Source organism: Pholcus phalangioides, unplaced genomic scaffold (assembly GCF_987345545.1).
Source record: "Pholcus phalangioides strain wild (caught in Gottingen) unplaced genomic scaffold, Ppha-v1.0 ptg000015l_1, whole genome shotgun sequence".
In the NCBI taxonomy this organism is placed as follows: domain Eukaryota; kingdom Metazoa; phylum Arthropoda; class Arachnida; order Araneae; family Pholcidae; genus Pholcus; species Pholcus phalangioides.
Genome location: NW_028301608.1, coordinates 21,487,835 through 21,511,339, shown reverse-complemented (window position 1 = coordinate 21,511,339; position 23,505 = coordinate 21,487,835). Strand labels below are relative to the sequence as shown.

The 23,505-nt window shown below is 40.3% G+C and overlaps 2 protein-coding genes across 2 annotated transcripts; both read right to left on the bottom strand.

The window, feature by feature from the left end:
* Positions 1-852: 852 nt before the first annotated feature.
* LOC149075674 (dynactin subunit 1-like) lies at positions 853-19,579 on the bottom strand. The gene is made up of 2 exons (XM_089243163.1): positions 19,447-19,579; positions 853-6,172 (listed from the first exon to the last, which is right to left on the bottom strand). The coding sequence occupies exon 2, from the start codon at positions 5,753-5,755 to the stop codon at positions 2,009-2,011; it is 3,747 nt and encodes a 1,248-aa protein (XP_089099289.1). The 5' UTR covers positions 5,756-6,172; positions 19,447-19,579; the 3' UTR covers positions 853-2,008.
* Positions 9,873-19,579, bottom strand: Vps51 (vacuolar protein sorting 51). Its single transcript, XM_089243164.1, has 2 exons — positions 19,447-19,579; positions 9,873-12,524 (listed from the first exon to the last, which is right to left on the bottom strand). The coding sequence occupies exon 2, from the start codon at positions 12,358-12,360 to the stop codon at positions 10,012-10,014; it is 2,349 nt and encodes a 782-aa protein (XP_089099290.1). The 5' UTR covers positions 12,361-12,524; positions 19,447-19,579; the 3' UTR covers positions 9,873-10,011.
* Positions 19,580-23,505: the final 3,926 nt, after the last annotated feature.

Sequence of the window (23,505 nt, the reverse complement as noted above, 5' to 3'; positions counted from 1 at the left end):
GAAAATGACCGAAAAAAGGAAAAAAGATGGCCAAATCCATTGTTCTATCACTTTGGTCCCCCCCCCCCAAACGAAATTTCTGGCTACGCCCCTGCTGGGAACCCTTAGAAAAACCCAGAACATCACTTTTTTTCTGAGTGCCCAGTACTTTTAAGACTGCCCAGAGGACATATAATTTTTTTAAATGCTATTTACAGGTTTTGCTGAGTTTTTTTTCTCAATTCAAATCAGTTGGATACTTTCGTTAAAACCAGGGCGGGACAAACCCTATAGGTGCCAGTTGACGCAGTGACTGAAAAATTTATATTCACAACTAAAATTTTCCATGAGCGATTACTAAATTAGTGTTCAATGCAAGCATAAAATTTCGGAAGTTGTCTTCACATCTCTGCTAACATAAAACAGGGCCAATAAGTTCTGGGAAAAAAAAGAAAAAGAATTGTTCCAGACTGTTTCTCTTGGGGATAAAAATACGTGCCTCCTAAGCAATTTGGTTGATGCCTAAATCTTTCTCCGATTTGTCAAGCCCTGGTTAAAACATTAATTTTTCTTTTTCCAGATGAGTTCAGAAACTTGCATATTAAATATCCATGATCAGCCACATTTGCAACACTAGTGTTACAAATGGTGGTTAAGATCATGGTTATCAGTAAGTTATTGGATCAGGCAATTTTGACAATGGAAATAAGGATACAGGCGCAATGTCAATATGTATCTAATTTCTTAATCTCAACATATTTCCATGTTTCACCTGCAGAGATTATATGCTATCATTATTCATATAATAAGTCTAAGTCAAGGAAAAAGTAAAATAATTGAATACAGATGCATCAAATTACTCAATAACCATGATTCAATAAATTAATGAGACTTTAATTACAGATAAGCTTTGGTATGTGAACAGCTCCTTATATATATATGTATAATATACAACGCGCATAGCTCTAACCACCACAATTTACTGGCAAACCATTGATCCTACAGCCATACGTCCAGTTAGAAAAAGTATCCGAATAACATGTGGACCTCAGATAGGTCATTCATATTGAAAGGAGTTGTATAATTTTTTTATTTTAATAAAAAACTATACAACTTTTTATACGGACACCCTGTGTACAAAAACCAAATTAGAAGGTTGTTGCCCTCTGTCTCTTCCGAGGCCCACAAAGAAATTTTCACATTTGTAAGTGAAATATTTGCTTGAATATATGCATTCAAGAAACAGAAGGAGGGGGGGGGGAAGTATTAAATTACAACAGGGATGTTTTAATGCTTGCGACCCATCTGGGCACAGCCTCACACAAATGGGATCTGTAAATTTTCGAGAGTAAGAATGTATATTCGTCAGGTAGGACATCTGGAAGACGGCTCTGATGAACGAAAAAAAAATTTTCGTCTCTTTTATGCTGTTTCCCCCCCAACTTTTCTCAGTTTTTGAATTCAAAAAATATCTGTTAATATTGCACTTAGAAACATGGTACTTTTTTGGTAGTCTCAAGAGAAACAGGCGGATAATGTTCTAATTGGTTTTTTAGAGAGAGGATACTGTCGATATAAATATTATTTTTTATTTAAATAACTATAAAACCCCTTGCAATACGAATGACATATATGAGTACATGCTATTTGGATAATGTTTCTAATTGGAAGTATGCTTCTTGAATCAATGGTTCGCCAGTAAATTGTGGTGCGAGTTGTTGGCTATGTACCTTGTATAATCACATCATCACTGACTTTCGTATAATATTTTAAGCTTTGCCGAGAGCTTCAGTTATTATATCAGAATATTACATTTAAAAAAAATGGGGCAGGGAGAGAAAAAGCTGAGTGAAATACAATTCAGAATATACTGATTAGACAATTATCAATACAGTACTGATTCATTGGTTTAATTATCAATGTTTGATTGATATCCACCCTTGAAATATAAGTTTTAACAGTAGATTTAGGAATAAGTGACCACCTCATCCGCTTAATGCACTGGGCTGGTAAGGCACACGATAACAAGTTAGTAGACTACTTTAGCATGAATCTCTCGCATTTGTTTTATACTTAGATGAAGCGGGATAACACCTCCGTCGCCACAACCAGATTTGAGAGATATCTTCGCTAGAAGTTGATCCTTTTCTTCGAGAGTTCGTGTGAAATTCGGGGTAGGAAACGATGCGAAATCCGAACTGATCTGAGCACCCTTTCTAAGAGCTGCTTTGAGGTTACAGACTTCGAGTTTCAGCTTCTCCGCTTCTTTCTGAAGGCTTTTCGTTCTGCTTATGGAATCAAAAAGTTGAGATTTAGGTTGCGCTCTGTCAGTGACAGGACTTGTAGCTGCCTTCTTGTTACTGATATCCACCACGATAGGGCAGGTCATGTTGCTCGACTCTTCCAGAAGTTTTGCTGACTTCTTGGCGAGATCTGCAAGTGTTTTGCATTTGCTATTGCTGTCACCCTGGATGTCTACTATATTCACGAATCCAGTAGAGCTCTGGAACCCAGTGGGTTTCGAAGGTAACTTTAGAGGAGGCAAAGCCGACAGCTGTTCCAACATGTGGTTTGTCTGTAGCCGGAGGTTCTCATTCTTGGCATTCTTAAGTGCTAATTGCAAGTCCTCTATCTGTTGTGATAACAGAGATGCCTCCCGTGTGAAGTGAGGCCCAGCAGACATGACACTGGGAACCGTTGGACTTGTTGGAGATGCCACCAAACCAGCTAATGCCGAAGTTTTGCTGAGACCTTCAAACAATGCTTTCTTTGACATCATTTTCAGTTTGTCTTTTAGTTCGCCTCTTTCAGTTTCCAAAGCATCTATGTCAGCTTGTAAGTGGTCTAGCGTTTCCTCGAACTCCTTTTCTTTTTTCTTGAGCATCATTTTGGCTTCATCTAACTGGCGTTGTATACGTTCGATTCTTTCATCACTATCTTTCGACGAGATCTCAAGCTTCTTCTCAGCCATTTCCTTTCTGACATGCATCTCGCTCAATTCATCGCTTTTAAGTTTCAGAGCTTTCTTCAGCTCCAAAATGTCTCCCTCGCGAGCTTCGACCTTAAACTTTAGACTCTCAAGATCTTTGGCTTCATTTTTCACAGCCTGAGCTCTAAGAAGAATGGGAGGGACAGACTGAGCTTCGGATTTAGAATCCACGTCAAACTCGCCTTCCTGCATTGCATTTGCTAGCTTATTCATTACGACCATGACATCATTCATGGACTGCCTCATGCATTCCGGTCCAGAATCATCCTTTCCATAAGCTTTGTCAGTCGACTCATGCGCTAGTTCTTTGATTTTCTCCATGCTGACAAACGATGCTTCACCAGACATCACCACCTGCTGGACAGCAGACTTACGTAAGAGGAATGCAGCTGCCATCACCTGACCCAACTGCTCCCGACATTCTGCCAGTTGCTCCTGGATGTCTGCTCCAAATAATACAGTGGTGGAACTTTTGTCTGCTGGTAAACGCCTGCGAATCTTTTTCACAAACTGTCTAATATCGTCCGCATATGAGCAAACATCTTTCAGCAAAACAACAAATTCATTACTTTGTTTTTCCACTAAACATTTTACGGACATTATATCCAGGTATATTGAATCAGCTGCAGCCATAAGCAATTTCATATGGTCTGCCATCAATGTGGAACAATTCACTTTTTCGGCAGACAAATGAACGCTGTATAAGCTTTGAAAATAATTCAGAGCCCTCTCCAAAGTTTCCAAGTTGATATTTTCATCAAGCTGGTCTTTGCGGAGGAGATCGACGTAATAGTCAATGGCTTTCTCTTGGACTGCCATTTCCATGTAGAGTGTTCCGATTTTCATAAACAGCTCAATGCTACAGTTACTCAGCGCGCTGCTGTACTGATGCATCAAACTTTGCAAGTAGAACAGTTTATATAATAAACGATTTGCAAATGTACTCTGATCAATTCTATGAGTTTTCAAAACAATGTCTGATGTAACATCTTCCGGAGTCGGAAACTTCTCTTTTATTTGCGAAACCAATATCTCTGCTTTGGTAATCATTCTCGGTATAAGTAAAAGCACCAGCACAGAATCGTGATCAGAGCCACGAGCCAAGAAATTGTCTGGCATGAACGAGCATAAGTAAGCAACATGCTGATTGGATTCCTGAACCTCCAAGCGTCTGAGATCCATCTCCACAGCCCTTGCAAAAGCCTTTGTTTCAGCGTACTTCACTTTAAAATCAAAGAATTCCACAGGAGTAGCCATAGCGACCCTGTCAGATTCTTTCTGAAGCTGCATTTGCAGTTCATGGTTTGCATCTCTTAACTGTTCAGTCTGTTCGCGGAATTTCTGTATAGTCTGTTCATAATCTGCAATTGCTTCTTGCATGGCTTCAAGTTTTCGACCAGCCTCCATCACCTTCACATTGGCCATATCAACTTCTTCGCGGAGTTCCAACTCTGTTTCTTTCGCTGATTCTTGAAGCTGTTCATTTACGTCCAGGAGACGCTCTTGTTCGTCAATGATTACCTGAAGCTCTTTAACTTTGTCTTCTAGGGTGAGATTTCTTTCGCTAAGTTGCTCCACCATTTCTTCGCAGCCTAAAGCAGCATCCACTTGCTCTTTCAATTCAGCTATTTGATTTTCATACTCTTCAACTTGGGAGCTCAGTTTTTCCTTGGTTCTGCTGAGCTCTGCAATTTCAGACTTTTGACGCTCTATCTCCTTCAGGTTTCGTTGCTGTTCCTGTTTTTCATGGGCCGAAAGATCTCTCATTTTAACGAGGGCTTCTTTCAGCCTCTCATTCTGCTGTTCCAGCTGTTTGACCTGATAAGATGTCGCAGCTCCATCAGCACCCTTTTCAGACATTTCAGCTTTCAAAATTTCAAGATCTATTTGCATTTCCTCAAGTTTTTCTTTGGTATGTTCAAGTTCCGCTTGAAGAGTTTCACACTTTTCTTCTGCCATCTCTTTATCTAAAGTAGCAAGCTCCATTGCTTCAGCTAAATCAGACATCTCATCCGCGTGCTGTTCTCGAGCTTCTACTGCTTCCTTGGCTTCTTTTTTGGCCTGGGTCAACTGTCTCTGTAGATCATTTTGAACTTCTGTTATCTTAGCCTTATACTCTTGAAGCTGCTGTACCTGTAACTTAGTTTTTTCGAACTCCTTAAGTTTTGATTGATCTTCGGCTCTTTTCATCTTAATTGTTTCCAACTTTTCTGACAAATCCTTCATATCGGCCTTATATTGCTCGATCTCCTGATCCTTGTGTAGCAAGTTCATCTTCTCTTCCAATATGCTGGTTGCAGATGACAAAGTTGTGGCAATTTTAGAACCGACAACTGGATCATTTTCTATCATTGATTCCCTTTTTGACACTGGCTGTGAACCAGGAGTTTCAGCCAAATTTGCAGCATCTTTGGCTTGCTTATCGGAATGGAATTTCGGTGTGGCCAAGCCACTTGATTTACGTTTTGGGATGTGCTCTACCTCTCTGGGTGTAGCCGATGGTGTAACTTCGGCTGGACTAGCTGAAGGAGAGGGTGAAGCAGTCTTCCCACCATCACTGTCAATTACCTGAAGTTGAGCACTTCGCACAAATATTCCATGTTTATCTGGACAGGAGAAGTACGACTTTCCTTGAACGGTGCCATCGTTTTTTCCCTTCGGTTCGTCCAAGACCACACCATACCATTTTCCACTTGAAAATTGGGTTAAACCAATGAAGGCGACTCTGCCTCTGACATCCTTTCCCACCACTTCAACTCTATTTCCAACTTTGACTTTATCAGCCATTTCTTAACGCTTGAGCTTCAGAGAAGAGAAAATAAAAATGGAACCGTCTTAATATTATTATATATGGTGAAGATTTTTTTCCACTTTCGTCAATATAAGAAAATAATCATTTCCTTTATCTAAAGCAATCAGTGGTATTTTTAACATCAATATTGAGACTTCAGAACAAACACACCATGGGACTTCGGTCCTATAACAGTAGCACTTCTGACAGATGCAAACTCATCAGATATCATAAATCCTAATCCCAGCAAACAACTAACGATAAGGAGGCAGAGTATGGTGGTTCTCCAGATGAATAATATGTCCTGTTCAAGAACTACGGTTTGTTGCGCTGGTATTTTCTCCTCACGGGGGATGCACAGCAGAACCACTGTCAACAGCAATGCAAGAAGGATGGCCAAATACCCAAGAAGACTGCAAACAAAAATACAACATACATAAGAACACAAATAAAAGCCTACAGAAAAAGAAAGAAAAAAACTACAAATTATCAAGCAGAAAAAAAAAGTGGGAGGCTGAAATATTTCATCAAAGGAATTGAATGAAATGGACATTATATAGCTAAACATGTCTTCAACACCAGATGTCTTTGGTGTTTCTGCATAACTCAATTGATTTGTAAAGCGTTTTGTATGCTCATGACCTATGTAACTGTGTGCTCACAGAGATTGACAAATCAAAGAAAAAATTAAGGTCCCAGCCAAAAATCTCTTGAAAGCCAAACTTATTTTCTTTTTAATAAAAAAAACACTCATAAATAAGCTTTTTTGTAACTCAATTTTTCTTGTCACCCTTGTTGATAAACAAGCTGACATAAATTCTGAAAATTTTATGTTGTTCCGAGACCCAAATTTAGGCAACCTGGTACATGGGACTGTTATACGACTCAATCATTTCTTACATGAATTGTTTTTTCTAAGGTATACAGGGTGATTCAATAATTCCCCCTTGTCACATTTTACTAGCAAACTGTTGATCCTAGAGGTATATACTTCCAATTAAAAAATATTCACATATAATGGGTAGACCTCAGATACGTCATTCATATTGCAAGGAGTTGCAGAGCTTCAAAAGTGTCCAAAAAACTGCAATTAAAAAGTTGTTGCCCTGTCTTTCCAGAGGCCAATAAAAACATTCCATGTTTTTAAGTGCAATATTATGCAGTCCATTAAGTTTATGTTGCACAACAGCATAAACTAAGGGACAATGTTTCTTGCTCTCATTTACACTATTCTTTTCCAACTTTCCCCTGATTTTTTTAATTCACATATTTTAATGAATATTGCACTCAGAAACATGGAATACTTATGGTGGTTTCAGGAGAGGCAGGCAGGGATGCAACTACATGTTTGGTCAGCTGGGGCAAGCATGCATTTTGGTGTCCCCCTTGTAATGTTGAAGCAGGGGTTAAAGGGTGACATCCATGCCCCCCCCCCCCTCTTGTACAGCACACAAGTTGCCAGACCTGCCTGCTTCCCTAGTTGTGACTACCTAATTGAGTTTTTTCAGCACAGGATGTCCGTATAAAAAGTTATTTTTAAAATTTTAATAATTATACAACCCTCTTGCAACATGAATGGCATATCTGTGAAATCTACACATTATTTGGATACTTTTTCTAATTGGGAGTATGCCTCTAGAATAAACAGTTCACCAGTAGAATGCGGAAGGGGAATTCGGTAATCGCCTTATATATAATCAAACTTCTACAACTGGAAATATTTTGAGGAAGCACTTTGAAGACATCAAAGTTTGACAGTAGATGCAATGGCAACAATTTAGTATGAAAACACATTTTTCAGCCAAGACTTGTAATAACAATTCATGATCCCAACATATTGAAATTTCTTCCATTCCCAGCTTTTAATATCTGATTTTTCATGCCTAGAACATGGGATATGAGTAAATTACATATAGGATTTTCTTGACAAGGGAACGATGGCGACACATGCATCCTCAATCCTTCAGTTGCCAGATCCAATAACATACAGTAATACCTAAACTTACATCCTAAAGTCAAGGTATTTCATTGCCTCATCCTAAATATGATTTTGTTTTCTTAGAAGGGAAACAAAAAAATGTCTCCTAAACTTACATCATTGCTGACATGTCAGAAATCACTATATAGGCTTACAGTGCTCAGTTTTACTAGTTTCAATAGAATTGAATGATTAATTCATAAAATCAAAAGTTTATTAAAGGAGAAGGTGTTCAAAGAAATGACCTATATAATTATTACCTGATATACCTATTCATAAAAACATTCGGTTTATGAATCTGATCATGAGTATCCACCCAGACACCTCAGAAAGTGAGGTGTTGTAATGTAAAAAATGTAATCAGTGACAGTTTCTCCTGGTGTGCAGGGCTGGATTAACCATTAAACAAAATAAGCACGTGCTCAAGGCATCAGAAGAAAAAGGGCACCACAAAAAGTGACCAAACACAGTACAGTAAACTTTTCCCCAGCATCTGTAGAAAATCATAAAATTTTAAGAGCACTTGATTGTACAGTAGACCATCTTTATTGAAAGTTTCACCAAGGCTGCAACTAAGGTAGGGCAAGGCAGGAGTCTGGTGCCCTGGACCAGAGAGGATGCTGAGTTTATTCCTTTTCCCTTAAAAATTATGTAAGGGGGTTCCAAAATGAATACAGATCCCCAAGGAACAGAGTAAATTTTTGTTTCTAGTTGCGGTTCTGAGGGTGACATAGAAGCAGAGAAACTAAGTTTATTGCAAACAAGAACTTGTACATGCTCAGTTTTTGGATGAGATTTTACTCTATTTCCATGAAGTAAACCCAGAGCCATCTCAACAGCATCATAGCCCCTCCCCCCCCCCTCCTGAGTAGAACAATTTTCTGAGGTAGCTTTTATGTAGCTATAAATTTGCATACTTACTACCAATTTGCATATTTACTCTGAGGCCCCTCCTACCTAGCTGTAAATTTGCATACTTACTCTCTCCAAAATTTTAACCAGATCAAATTGTCATGAGACCTCACTAGCACTTGACACTCCCGAGCCGTGGCATCATAGGCGAGTAAAATTATTTTTTTGAACCCTTCCCCCACCCCACTTAAAAATATCTGCTTACCAATTCATACTTATTATCGAAATTTATAAACAAATCTAATCATGCCCCCCCCCCCCTCCCCACACAATGGAGCAGGATCCCTAGGCTGGAATCTTTGGCGGACCCCCAAGCCAGACTTTTCATGGGCCCTTGGATCAGGGCCGCAACTAGCCAGGTGCAACCGAGTAGGGCCCACTTGAAAGGGGGGGGGGCCTAAATGGGTCCGAAAATGGACCAAAAGGGGGCCTAAATTTGAATTCTTGCACAGGGCACAGGAATGGCTAGCTATGGTCCTGCCTTCTATACTGAATTTATAGCATGAAAAAACAAAAAATAATAGTAATTATTCTGGGTCCCAGGGCCACAGCACTGCCAGCCCCACACTTGTCTGGGAGGGGGTATGGGGGCACCAAAATCACTTGTGTTTAAGGCCTTCATATGGGTTAATCAGGGCCCTGCTGGTGTGGGTTCAGTTCCTTCAGGATCCTTTGAATGGCTCTCTGACCACAGCATCATATTATGGCATTATAGCAAACTCCTACTCTGTCCTCTCCAGTTTTTCTTTATTTTTCAACATGATTGGGGACAAGCACTGCTCATGTTATGATGTAGATGGCTTTTTCAAGCAGATGTGTTCAGGAATTTAATTACCCTGCTTGAAATCTTGACCTAAACTTTATTGAACAACTTTGAAATGAGACAGAGCACCGGCTGCGAACCAAATCGCAACATTGAAATCGATATGCCAGGACTAGAGTCTTGGCTCTTTTGTACGAACAGTACGCTATTCAGATCAAAACATTTAGAAAACAAGTGTGAGGCCTTCCAGAGAAATATTGACAGCTGTGATTGTGGTAAAAAAAAAAAAAATGAACAAACCAATTAGATATTTGCTGTATGGGTGAGTAACTTGAAATATTGATGTGTCCGGATACTCTCAGTTAGATAATACCAGCTGCAGCATCATTCTAAATATGCCAATGAACATGATTCTAGTGTCATGCTGATTACAAATTAATGTGATACCGAAAATTAAACGTAGTTAATAAATCATTTATTTTCTGTCTAAAGCGAGAAATACATCGCCATTATTCATTCAACATCAATTTACTCAACTACACAGGAATGATAAATCAAACTAATTAATCGATAATCACACATTTTTTTTTTCTGTATTTTCAGCCTCTTTCACAAATAACTTCGACAATACTCGGTTCCATCAACACAGGGTCTAAGCAGCGATTGAGGGAACTACTCATAATTTCGTCGAGCAAGGCATGGACTAGATTTTCATCTGCAACGAAACGCCACAAGTACAACTGCAGATAGTGAGTATCAACCTGTGTTTGCTGGAATCCATATCGACTGAATGTTCTTAGGCGAACGCATTCTAGAAATGTCTTGAGACTGATTTTTATTATCCCCGTCATGACAGAAACTTTCGAAAACTCGACGGCACTGAATATCTCGATGCGTTCTGAGAAAAGTTTCTGAATGTTGCTCATCAAACTGTTATCTATTGTGCTTGGAGCATAAGTACTATATTTCGAACGGTGTAACTTTCCAGATGCAGGGTACGTTCTCCTGCTGGAGTCGCTACTTCTTTCTTTCCGAATACCTTCTTCATATAACTCACCGACTTGGGTATCAATAGTGGTAATGTCCTCTACTACTCTCTTCATAACTGCTCGCACATTTCTAGGTTCGATAGCATTCAACCAATCGCGGGTTTCGACACTTTTGCGAAGCATCTGAGAAATACTCAGACCCTGTATATTGACAAAATAGTCTATAAGTTTCTGAGCAGTTTCTTTTATTTCCAAACAAATATCCGAGACAGACGTAAGGTTTTCTCTGTCTTCGACCACAAAGTGCTCATCTGTCAAGGATATCAGGTAAGATATAGTCGATTGTTCCATGTTCAAACAAAATCTAGACAGAAGCAATATGAGCTGAGGAGGGGGCGTAGCACTCTTCTCATTTGCAAATGAACAAAATTCCATCGCTACTGAACTTATGTGCTTGAAAAATGCAACTACTACGCCTTCCCTGACAAAATCTCTGCAAAAGGATTCCCTAAAACGAGGGTTGATGGCAAAAGTGATTTCAGGCTGGATGAAGCTCTCCAACTCTCCTAAAACTAACTTGATGCCATCAGAAACAGATGTTTCTAAGTGTAAGAGTAGCTCGCTCAGCTTATTAGGATTGTCTTGGGAAAGTGAAGATGGCAGAGCAAGATTCTGTCGCACGTTGATCAAACAATCGTTCAGTAACTGCTTGAGCGTCTCCAGGTAGTTCCCAGAGCGATCTTTGACGGCATTGCATATTATTTGAGTACTTCTCTCAGTGAAATTAATGCGGGGGAGAAGTTTGTTGATCACCTGAACACGGCGGTAGAAGCGGTCCAGTGCCCGCACCAGTATTGCATTATCAGCGGTATTGTTTTCCAAAGAAACCCGCATTTCGATATAATTGAAATATTCCTGCATAAGTAACTTGACAAATTCCTCTAGCTTTTTCAGAGGGACGGCGATATCTTTGGCAGTCTCATTTTCATTCGGTGGTCGTCTAAGGAACATATCCCCATACGAAGCGATTATCAGGGACATATTGCTGAGAAAGCTGCCATGACTCAAATCTACAAATTCTAGCACATCCATTGGCTGCTTAGGATTTTCTTTATCAGTCTTTCCTTGTGGACTAGCTGCCAGCGAATCACCTGCCTGCTTATTGCAAAGTTTAAGCTGATAGCTGAGGTTTTCCAAGTCAGCATTAAGCTTTCCCCGCGCATGTTCTAAAAATTCCGTACATAAAGTTTCAGTCGGCTCTTGCAATTGTAGCAACAAATCTATGCATTCAGCAAGTTGCTTGGGTGTGACATCTTTAGATTTGAAACGAGCACGCAACTTCTCTTTCAGCTCGCAGACTATATTGTTGCAGTCTTCCTGGATTCCGTGGAATGAAGGCATGTGCTCATACTGGTGGAGAACTTTCTGAGCTTTCAAGTAATCTCGCGCCACAAGATTATATGATTCACTCTCAATACATGATTTCAACCTGGCGGGAAGTTCGAAGAGAAACTGCAGCTTCTTCAGAAGCATATGAACTCCAGACAGATTAGAAATTTCCTGACGTCGACCCTGAAGAGTGCCCGATATGTTGCCACTGAAATCTGTTATCACCGCCATGTTCGTACACAGAAGGTCCATTTCTTCCTCCATCTTTTTGAAGTCGTTCTTCATTTTCCTTATGGTATCAGTTGCGCTTATAAACTTGTTGTAGTTCTCGTAGACCAGGGTTTGCATCTCGCTATCTAATGACATTATTTCATGTACAATATCTTGCTCTTTCTGCATGAGTTGGTTGAGGTTAGAATCTTTCAGCAGTTTGTGCAGATAAAGATCAGGATTGAATTCTTGAGCGTTCAAATTGTAAGGATCGAATGCTTCGGAATCTTCTGCATTGTCCACGCCATAATACTGCTTCAACAAACCTCTGTGTCGTCCTCGTTTTCCACCTTCTGCCATATTTATGTGAATTATTACTATTAAATCAAAATGCAACTATAAAATAGTGGAACTGATCTGTCGTTTCTATTGAATGTCTGTACTCTCTTCCACAGACGATATTGCACTGGGCTGATTATTTATCAATGACTGTGTGTCAATACGGAAGCCACATACCAATAAGACTGCAATAAGAAAATATAGTATATCATCAATATTCACAGCCAGGAAGAAGAAATGGCTAACACCAGCATTCTCAGATTAACGCAATAAAGACATTATACTTAGTTGAGATTAAAATATTAAATCAGTGGCACTACTTTTTTAATGTGAATTATTGCAACAAACCTATCGCTGGTAAAACACAGACAGTGTAGAGCAACATTGAACCGATTCAGAGAAGCCACATGTACCCTGCAACATCAAAAATTTATTTAATAATGAACAAGAATGCGAGTCCGTAATGACTTTCTTTTTTTCAAACAAAGAACAACTCCGGTCCATCACAACGAATAATTTACTACTAAATGAGTTGTTCCGGCCTAAGTGTGAGTATCTAACAGTCTAAGTGCGTATATATTGTGTTGTCTGGATTTTTTTTTTTTTGGTGCCGCCACATATATTTTACAAGTGAGTGAAGTGTTATGACTGAAGTATTTGTACTGTTGTTCTGTAACGACTGACCTTAAATCTAAATGGAGAATCCCTGGTCTAACATGCACGAAGTACAGTAGACTCTCAATAATATGGCTGTGCGCTAATCCGGTCCATCCAGCAATTCAGAGGAGGAAAACTTGTCACTCCATGTATGTGCGTAGAAGTCTATATTATTCAACTGGGTCTTTTCAACTAAGTTCCAGCAATCTTGTAATCTGGCTAACCCCGCACACCCTGGTCTAATATGTGATATTAATGAGGTCTGCTGTAACTCACAGGGGCATCGGAAGTGTTTGGAACTTGTGGGTGCTCGTCTTGATCTTTATGTAAGAAATTTTGACTTCTGAATCAATTCAGAGTGCTCAGATCCATGTCATAAATTAATGTGGGTGCTCACCCTCGAAGCCACTGTCCCCAGGTTACTTATTTTGGTCCATTTGCAATATATCTGTGGGTTGCGCCTTTACATAAAATTTTTTTTTTTATGAATCTTTTCTAGGGGGTGCCGAGACCATGTCACAAATTACTCAAGTCATATTACGCATGTCTGCCGCAATGCTTAAGCACCCACACCACCACCAGCTCCGATGCCACTGGTACCTCAGGATAATGTTCAAGAGGAATATATGTGATAAGTGATAGTAATCTATCCTTAGCATAACAAAAAATATACAAAAACAACTGGTGTTTTCGAGAATTTCCTTGATGTTATAGTGAAAGCTTTGTCATGCTGTAACTTGCTATCAACAAATGGGTTTTTTTTTACATCATTAGCATCAGTTCTTTGACAATAACTTGTGAATCACTTGTAACAACAATAGTTTCGTTATATCAGACTCATGGCCCCCCACAAAGGGAGGGGGCTGACAGGGCTCTAGCCCTGGGGCCCAGGATAGTTCTCATCATTTTTATGTTTTTCCACACTATAAATAAACTACAGAAGGGGCCCGTGAAAAGTCTGACCGGGGGACCCGCAAAAGATCCCAGCTTAGGGGTCCCACTCCAGGATGTGGGGGCCATGAATTCAGACTTATACTTACAGTAATATAATGACTCGCATCTTCTCATTGAAAAATGATTTTTCTCCAATTAGATGCATTTTGAGCAAAGCTTGAAGCAAAGGTGCTTAACCTTTTGGAGTGCAGGCCCCTTCTTCAGTTTGGAAACATGCCACAGGCCATTTGAGTTATCTGGAAATGTTCAAGTCACACAGATAATCTGAAATTGTACTGTGGGCCACTTGAATGATGAATAAAAATGTTGTGGGGCCACTTAAGTGAACTGTAAATGTGTCAACGGCAGTGCCGTCTTAAGAACATCATGGGCTCTCAGGCCAAGTGATTTTTCTGAGGCCCTACCTAGAAAATTCTCAAAAATCCAACTTCTCATTTTTCCAAGGCCCCGGGCCATGTCTGGGTGGGCCTATGCATTGAGACAGCACTCGTCACAGGCCATCCAAGTGATCTGGAAATATGCTGGCCAGCCACTTAAATAATCTGCAAATGTACCATGCACCACTTGCACGAACAGAAGGTGTGCCGTAAGATGCTCAAGTGATTTGGAAATGTGCTTGGAGTCATTTAAGGATATAGTGATATGGATATGTGCCACGGCCACTTGAGTGATTTGATAATCTTTTGTGGACCACTTGAGTGGTTTGGTTATTTATCAAAGGCCACATCAGGTGACTGTGAGGGCCCACATTTGGCCTGCGTGTCACGGGTTGAACATGCATGGCTTAAAGCTTCTTTCAATAGTTCTTGAGAGAGGAAATATATAAATGTTTTCCTGATAGAGTTGCATAAAAAAAAGGAGATACAATAGAATAAAGAAAATCTGCGAATTTACCTCACATTTCCCAGGGAAGAAAGGGCATTACCATTGGTAAGGTTTATCTTGACTGATCACTGATGCGAATCGGAGTATCACTATATATAAATAACAACTGTTGCTAGGAATTATTTGTGAGAGCATTTGTCAGAGGCATGGGAGGAGACACAGAGGTCCTAGGAGTCCCAGTGTGGAATATATATATATAGCCCAGTATGGAATATGTCAAATATATATATATATATATAGCCTTATGAGCCCTTTGCACTATGATTGGGTCCAGTCATTCTCCTCAGGCAAGCAACAATTTATGACTTTCAATGCAAAGGTCATAGAATAATGGCAGAAAGGGAGGTCCTTCCCCCCCCCCAACCACTAAGCATGTGTCTTCCTTAGAAAATTTCGAAAAAGTATGGTTTTTCTTGACGCCAGTTGTGGTTGCCGATAGCATCTTGCAGTTTATGTCTAATGAATACTTTTTATTATATTTTACCTCAATTATCTGAGGAGGATGACTGAAACCAGTCATAGTGTGAAGGGGCCTTTAGGAGACAAGACCTTTCTCTCCCCCAATAAAAACTGTCCTAAATAACTCCTATTTCAACTTTTTGGGACTTTGAAATTCCTTTCTGTGTTTGGTAGGCACGCAGGTATTCCGAAATTTAGGATTTTTGCCATAACCCCTCCCTTCCCCCACACCAATTCAGTGCAGGGGTGGTTTAAATGAGGGTACAAGGGGTGCTGTGCACCTGGGCGGCAGCATAGGCTTTAGTTTTTAAGCTGAAATTTTTCAAAGTTTCTAATAGCCAAAAATCTCACATGACATAACACTTTTGAGTCATACTTTGACGACAAAAATATTCAGGAAACATACCATAGGCTCGGGATCATGGTACTAAAAACAAGAATGTGCTCTTTCACAGGGGGGGGGGGGGGGCAAAGTGTGCATTTTTGTGCTCCCACCCAGCAATTTTTCTGGAATGGTCAAATAAAGGAAAAGGATAAGTTTGGCATCTTCTACGGCTCTGGAGCATCAGGAATGAATTTGAAATAAATTTCTTAATGAAAATCGCCTCGTTATACTTCTTCGTTATGGGATAAGTGTAAGTTATGATCATAGCTTGCCCATAAGTACAAGGGAGGCCGACCAGACACACAGACACCACACTACAGTCCGCAATGATTTTCATCACTGTTTTTTCCATGCTATTCATTATTGGGGGAGGGGGGGTTTCATCAAAGGTCTCGGCTGAGGGTTCTTGTTACAGGTTGTGGGGCCATGGTAATGGTGACTCATCAATAAGAGCTGTTTTTGGATCAAGTTTTCTTATCGTAATTGAAGGCGATAAAATAATCTTGGACCAAAATGAGGGATATTTTGTACGGTCATAGATATTTTGTTCTATAAAAAATGGTGTATGGCTTTGTACTGAGATAAAATCAGGTTCATCCATCCCAAGATCACCTAGGCTAAAGCTCTGTCAGCCTCCTGCCAGTGTCGTTGCATGATTCTTTGCAACCGAGCAGCGGGTAAGCTTGAGCCGCCCCTGATTCATACAATGAAACTAGAGGCATGGTTTGGCACATGTAGGCAATCCTGGTGCACACATGCCTAAATTTCTTCCTGCCTACAGAAACACTGTTAGTCGCTGATGAATGAGGAAGTGTAACAGCACTCGCTTACATTTCATTTTGACAAAATGACAGGAAACACTTTAACCCCATTGCATTGAACTTTATACGAAGCTTGGTGATTCCTAAGTGAAAATAATTCGCAAGACTCAACAGACCTTTGAAGATGTAGTGGACACCACACAGATAAAGGAGTGGCACAACTGCTTCAAAGATGGCACAACATCAACGGAGGGTGAATCATGTTCTGGTAGGCTCTCTCAACATCCAGAAATGGCATCATTGGAACTTACAGACAAGGTGAGAATTAGCATTGGATCCGTTCACTATATTTTGACTGTCAATTTTGGCTTCAGGAGATGCAATGGCAAAGTCATGCTGAGTATCTTCGTTACCTCCAGTGGGAAGGTTTATCACAAGTACACACCACATGGCACAACCATCACCAAGGAGTATTACCAAGAGGTTCTGCGACACAACTAGCAGTTCCATCATGATTGATGCAGCTTTTTCAGGTTTTTTTTTGCCATTTTGTCAAAAACAGAAATACGACAGCACTCACATATACTTCCTCATTGATTGTGGTCTACCGGCAACTGGCAGCTTCTGCAGGCAAGAAGAACTTTAAGCATGTGTACTAAGATCACCTGCATTCGTGCACCCCATATTTCTAGATTCATTAGTTCACAAACAAAAATTTACGGTTGGATACTTTTGGAACAAACCTTGTACACCGTATTTACTCCCTTACAGAACAAGATTTTTGTTCAACTTTCCCTGCTTCAAAAATGCCTATATAGTTTGTCCTACATGCACGAGTAAATGATTTAATGATAGATGCATTCACACATGCATAAGGGACACCTCACAGATGATGCGAAAAAACAAGATCACTCTTGCGACAATTCCTTGAGGAAGGACTTTACATACATTTATAGCCCTTGAATATATGATATATGTACCACCAAGCAATTTAAAGATCAAGGGAAGGAGGGAACTGTACATGGACTGGCTTACTGCCGAAGATCGTGAAGGCCTCTCCCCAATAACTGGTTCAATCAAACGGACAAATGCTTCACAGCTTACTATGTGAAATACACCTCTAGAGCCGATATAGAAGTCATTCAGGAAATGCTGCATTTCAAATGAGCTCGATCGGAGGACGATACTTTGTGGAGAGAAAAACAGAACTGTAGTGAAACTTTGGAGAGAAAAAGAGTAGACGAGAGATGATAGCGTTAAAATAACATGGCTGTTTGCCTTGATATGAGATTTATTCAAAAAGTATCTGGCCATAATTCTCACTGATTAACCTTTGACCTCATTCCCAGGGTCCTTTCATATCAAAGTTGGGCCCTATCCAAGGCCGCAACTAGGGAGTGGTGTCTCTGGTGTTGTTCCAGAGGGGGTGCAAATTTCTGAACAGCTATAGCATAATCCTTTTTTTTCTTTGGTGACTTTTTTTTTAATTTCCTTTCTACCCTGTTGGTGCTTTTCTTCCTGGTTGAACACTTTCTTCCACTAGCTTTTTTTTTCTGTCAGCTGTTATTTGCTTCTGCTTCTAGGTTGCCATTTCCTTTTCCACTATTGGTTATCGTCTGAAGGTGAAGTCACTCGTAAAGGTTGTTAGTAATACAGTCAACGCTCTCGATTTTATGAACCTCCAATTTACAAATACACTCTTTTTCATGAACTGGTCCTTGGTCCTGAACAGCATGCAATAGAAATAATGTTAAAATCCACTCTATTTTATGAACTCTCATTTCTATTAATTCTATATTTTACAAACTCTTTTCTTCCGCTATTTTTTTTTTTTTTTTTTATGTTTTATACTTCTAGCCATCTCCAAGATTGTTGTAACCAAAAGAAAACTTTGATTCCGACATTTTTGTCATTTTACGTACCTGAATTGACACGTAAAACAATATCATGAATGAAGTATTAATGACTGAAAATTGGGCCATGGTAGAGGCCTCACCCGAGCCACCAAGCCAAGAAGAGTAAGAGCTACAAATCCATAGATATAAATTTTATACAGTAGAAATTTTTTAATTTAAATTTTTTAAATCTGCATCTACTTTTTTTTAATCATGTGTTTTATATTTATGTATTACATATGCATCACAAAGCATCCGTCACTGCTCAACCGGGGCAATGGCTAAAACTGACAATGGTCGCTAGAGCCTGGGCGGTGCACAGTACGAAATGAATCACTGAAACATAGGCAGAGATAGACTTGGAAGTTTGGGGGCGACACTGCCATTATTGCTGGGGGGCACGATGATGCAATTCATATACGCATATACATTAGATCAGTCACCTCCACCTTTGACGCTGAAGAGCCAATGCTCCCCCCACCGTATCTCTGCCCATGGACTGAAAATTGTACGTTATAGCCCTGTTGCTCTCTGTCCCATGACATGGAAACTTGCCATTAGTTCATTTTTACAAAATCAAGGTTTGAGATCGTGGGCCACATTTAGGCCACAGCTTTAGCATGTCTATCAACTAATTATCTTTGACTCTATTCCCAGGGTCTCCCTCATGCCCAACCCAGGCTCCTCATTTGACCCATCATCACCTTTCAAAAACAGAATAGAAATGGGCAAACAAGATGAAATACATATATACACATATTGAGTATATGTTCTTTGCGGGGGCCCCCTCCCCCACGGAAAAAGTTGAAATGACGGGCCTGGCCCTACCCAGGGCGGCAACTAGTGGATGGTGTCCCGGGCGTCGTTCCAGAGGGGAGGGGGGCGCAAATTTTACACCTTGATATGTTTTCAACATTACGGGTGGGGGGAGCGCCAAAAATACACACTAGGCCCAGGCTGACCAAGCATCTAGTTGCGGCCTAAGCCCTACTTACAGTGTAATAAAGAGAAACGAATAAATAATATTTGAAAAAAATGGGCCACAGCGCGTGTGTAATTGTTACGGATTTATTATTATTTTTTTTCTCCCTCGACAATAACAATAACTTACGAAGAGGGCCGTCGCTTTGTCCTGGACAGGAATACCGCAGTAGCGATGGCCAAGATCCACACAGTGATGATTATGAATACTCCTGCGCCTACGCCAGTGCTCATCACAGATTCAACATGATGATGACTGTGCCACTAAACAAAGATATTTCGGTTACAAAAATAAAACTTGGATAAAATAATCAAATATATTGAATATGTCAAAAAAAAAAAAAAATTGATTATATACATACAAGTGACATACATATACACACCTTTGCCGTATCGATGACGTCACCTCTTTTATTTATTTACTATAACGACATCTTACGATTGCGTTGACTCTCCGTCGAAACTCGGAACAGAAACTTTTAGCACTCTGGCGACGAAAAATGTAACTACTACAACGGTTACTTCAAGAACAATCGATCATTTTGATGGTGGGTGAAATCGATCATTTGATGGTGGAACCTTTTGGGGGAGTGCGGAGGGCCACTTCATTGATTCGGAAACGTGTCGCTTAAGTGATCTGGAAATGTGCCACGGTCCATTTAAGGGATATGGAATTGTATCGTTAGTCACTTGAGGCGTTTTTCCTTAGGAGTAGGTTTCCTGCGCCACGTGAACCGAATAGGCCCATTTCGTGTGGTCAGAAACGTGCGGCTTTATCACGCTACGCGTTTATGTTTTCCTGGAGTGGTGTCTGCATTTCCACGTATTCTTGCCATTTTTCATAACAAAAAAAGGGAAACAGAAAGAAAGGTAAAAGAAAACGCAACAAAAAAGCGAAGATCAGCGAAACGAAATGAAATAAGCGGCACATTTACTGATCGCTTAGGCGACCCATGGCACAATTCCAGAGCATTTAGGAGATCCGTAGCACATTTTCAGATCACTCAAGTAGGCCTGTGGCACATTCACAGATCATTCAAGTGACCCGCGACACAGTTCCAGAACACTTAAGCGAACCGTGGCACATTTAGAAATTCCTTGAGTGACAGTTGGCATAGTTTAGAGCACTTAAGTTACACCCCCCCCCCCGGCACATTCCCAGATTACTTAAGTGTTCCGCGGCATAAGTACAGATCACTTGAATGATGCGTGGCACAGTTCGAGAGTACTCAAGCGACCCCCAAACACATTTCTAGATCACTTGAAGGATCCACGAAACATTTAGAGATCACTAAAGTGGCTCTCTAGGAGACTTATTATAGAGATATTGTTTATTCAGGTGCCCACAAACCACAGTTCAGGATGCCATTAAGAAAATTTAATATTTTTATAAAGGGTGGTTGACGACGTAAGCATCATCCAACCCCCCCCCCCACCCATTGTCATTAAAAGTCAGCAAACCCCTCCCCCATCGATGCAAGTGATCTGATCTGGAAATGTGCTGCGGACCACTTAAGTGTCCTGGAACAGTGATGTAATAATGCACCATCAGAACTTAAATGTCCTGGAACAGCACTTTGGGTGACTCAAGTAATCTGAAAATGTGTCACGGGCCACTTAAGTGGTAATGTGCCGTGGGCCACCCAAGTGATCTGTAAATGTGCCGTGGGCCACCCAAGTGATCTGTAAATGTGCCGTGGACCACCCAAGTGATCTGAAAATGTGTCACGGGCCACTTAAGTGGTAATGTGCCGTGGGCCACCCAAGTGATCTGTAAATGTGCCGTGGGCCACCCAAGTGATCTGTAAATGTGCCGCGGGCTGCTTAAGAGATGTGGAACTACGCCCCAGGTCACTTAAGTGATTTATAAATGTGCCGTGGGTCACTTATCTGTAAATTCGTCGGGGGCTGCTTAAGTGATCTGGAAATGGCTACGAACCATTTAATTGAAGTGAGAATGCGTCGCAGGCCACTTAAGTGTTCTAGAATTGCACCACAGGTCACTCAAGTGAATCATCATCAGCTTCACTTCGAGGGTCAGCAAAGGATGATTCCCATAGAAATCAGTGTTAAAATTGCCGATTTTACTGTAGAAACGCGGAAATGTAGCGGGTTTTCCGCCACATCAATAATTTTGAAAATTATATTGAATTCTCGATTTTTTAAAAACTGAGTTCGCTTAGAGATACGGAGCCCAGGAAATTAAATATGAAGTAATTCGCCGGATCAACTTTTGAGTTGGATATCCATGCAATTGGATTTCAAATTTTTATTTATATCTTCTCAAGCATGAAAAAATTAATGTTTCCGTATTGTCTTTTAATGTTCAACTATAAGGGACGTCGGGTCGGAGGTGCGTCTCTTTTCCGTGAGGTGACGGAATATTTCTAGACACTTGATATTGGAGGGGTTTCCAATAAACGCACGAAACTTAAAGAAGACTATTTCGCAGCACACAACCTTCCAGGATGGAAACCAAATTCCAACTCGAGCTCTTTTCTCTTGGAAGATAGATTTTCTCTTCTCACCTAGAAGCAAGCTAAAAATTAATCGATGTTGGAAATAGTGGAATATTCGGTCGACGTGCTGCCAGGAGTTGGAAAAAAAATTATATATTAAGATTCAAAAATATATCGGGTACTGGTGTGAAAGATTTATTATATATTTAAAAATTGGACGGGGGGAGGGGTTTGAAATATCTCTCTCATCCAGAACGAATTAGCTGCGACCTATTGTAAAAATACATAATCAAATATTTAATATGTATAAAGGTAGCATCTGCATTAAATTAAAAAAAGAAATTTTTTTCAAATAACTTTTTTTTAATGAATTTTTATTATTCAATTTTCAAACGCCAATAATCTTCTCCGCTTACATAATTCATCTCCTCTTTAACCTCGATTAAAATATCGTATAATCGATATTTACGTCAGTCGTAATGAATATGTTGTGTATTCTTCCCCCCCCCCTTGTATATAAGTGGAAGTGAATAAATTTATTCTTTAAAAAAAAATCATAATGTGGCTCTGATAACAGTAATCGTTAGTTCATCTACATCCATTGTTGCGAAGCTATGAGCTTTGAAAAAAAAAAACCACCTCTTTGAGAATGCTACAGAGTTTCATCTCTCTCCGTTGGTTCGAGTCGAATGTAGCGCGCATGCACTCGCCTCCGTAAAAATTATGCAATACTTTACCGCGTGGACAGCTTTCTGAACAATCGGTAAGTTAAAATTTAGTTACCAACTAAATCACTTGCCACGTGTAAACGAGTTTTATGGGGTCATTCAAATATTACGTCAGCATCGACGGGGACAGGGGTTTCGGATTTGCTGACAAGGTGAGGAGGCTGTTTCACGGTTGCTTACGTCATCAACCGTCCCTTTCTGAAGATATGAAATATTCTAAGCTACTGACGGGGGGGGGGGGGGGCAAAAATCTACTTACGTAATACTCGAATGGCCACTTGTTTTAATTTTTCAAGATGCTCATAAGCCCAACCCCGAAAATTTGCCTGTTAAAATTGGTTTCAAAATATTCAAGCCACGTCAGCAACAATGTGATTCATGGTTGCGAGGGCTCAATCCAAAGCCGACTAAAAGTACTAAAGTTGTTAATGTTAAGTGTAAAATGAGTTGTTAAGTACTAAAAGTACTTAACAACTCATGCACCTCATACATTCCTCTACAGAATTTCTAACGAATCGGCACATGCCGGAATGTGTTGTGGCCCTAATGTATTCTTGCCGAGTTGAGTTTATTTCGTGTCCATGCTGCCCCATGTCTTAAATTTTTTGGAAGTAAAGATGGAAATGCTCCAACTTTCACGCTATGTCAGTGTTGGTCTGTTTGCTCCCTGCGGAGACCGGCTCGCATTCACGCCTCGAAGCCGGAAAACCGCAGGAAATCAACTTCAAGCCGACCACCACTGTGCAGCCGTTGGTTTCGAACCTTATTAGTCCAACGTTGAAACTAGCAAATCGCATCGCCGACGGTGGGGTTCACACTAACACTCGCGATGAAAGTAACTATGGGCGGAGATACTGAGGCAAGGCCCGAGCGTCTCCAAGGCGTAACCGACTTATCTAATACAGGGTTCATACAAAATTTTCAAAATGAAAAGTAAGGAGCTTTTAAGGAGTTTCAAGCAGTTTTTAAGGAGTCATGGCAAACTTCATAACTTACAAGTTT

Bases quoted from the DNA above. Each gene is read 5' to 3' on its own strand.
- LOC149075674 (XM_089243163.1), bottom strand. From the start codon at position 5,755: ATGGCTGATAAAGTCAAAGTTGGAAATAGAGTTGAAGTGGTGGGAAAG.
- Vps51 (XM_089243164.1), bottom strand. From the start codon at position 12,360: ATGGCAGAAGGTGGAAAACGAGGACGACACAGAGGTTTGTTGAAGCAG.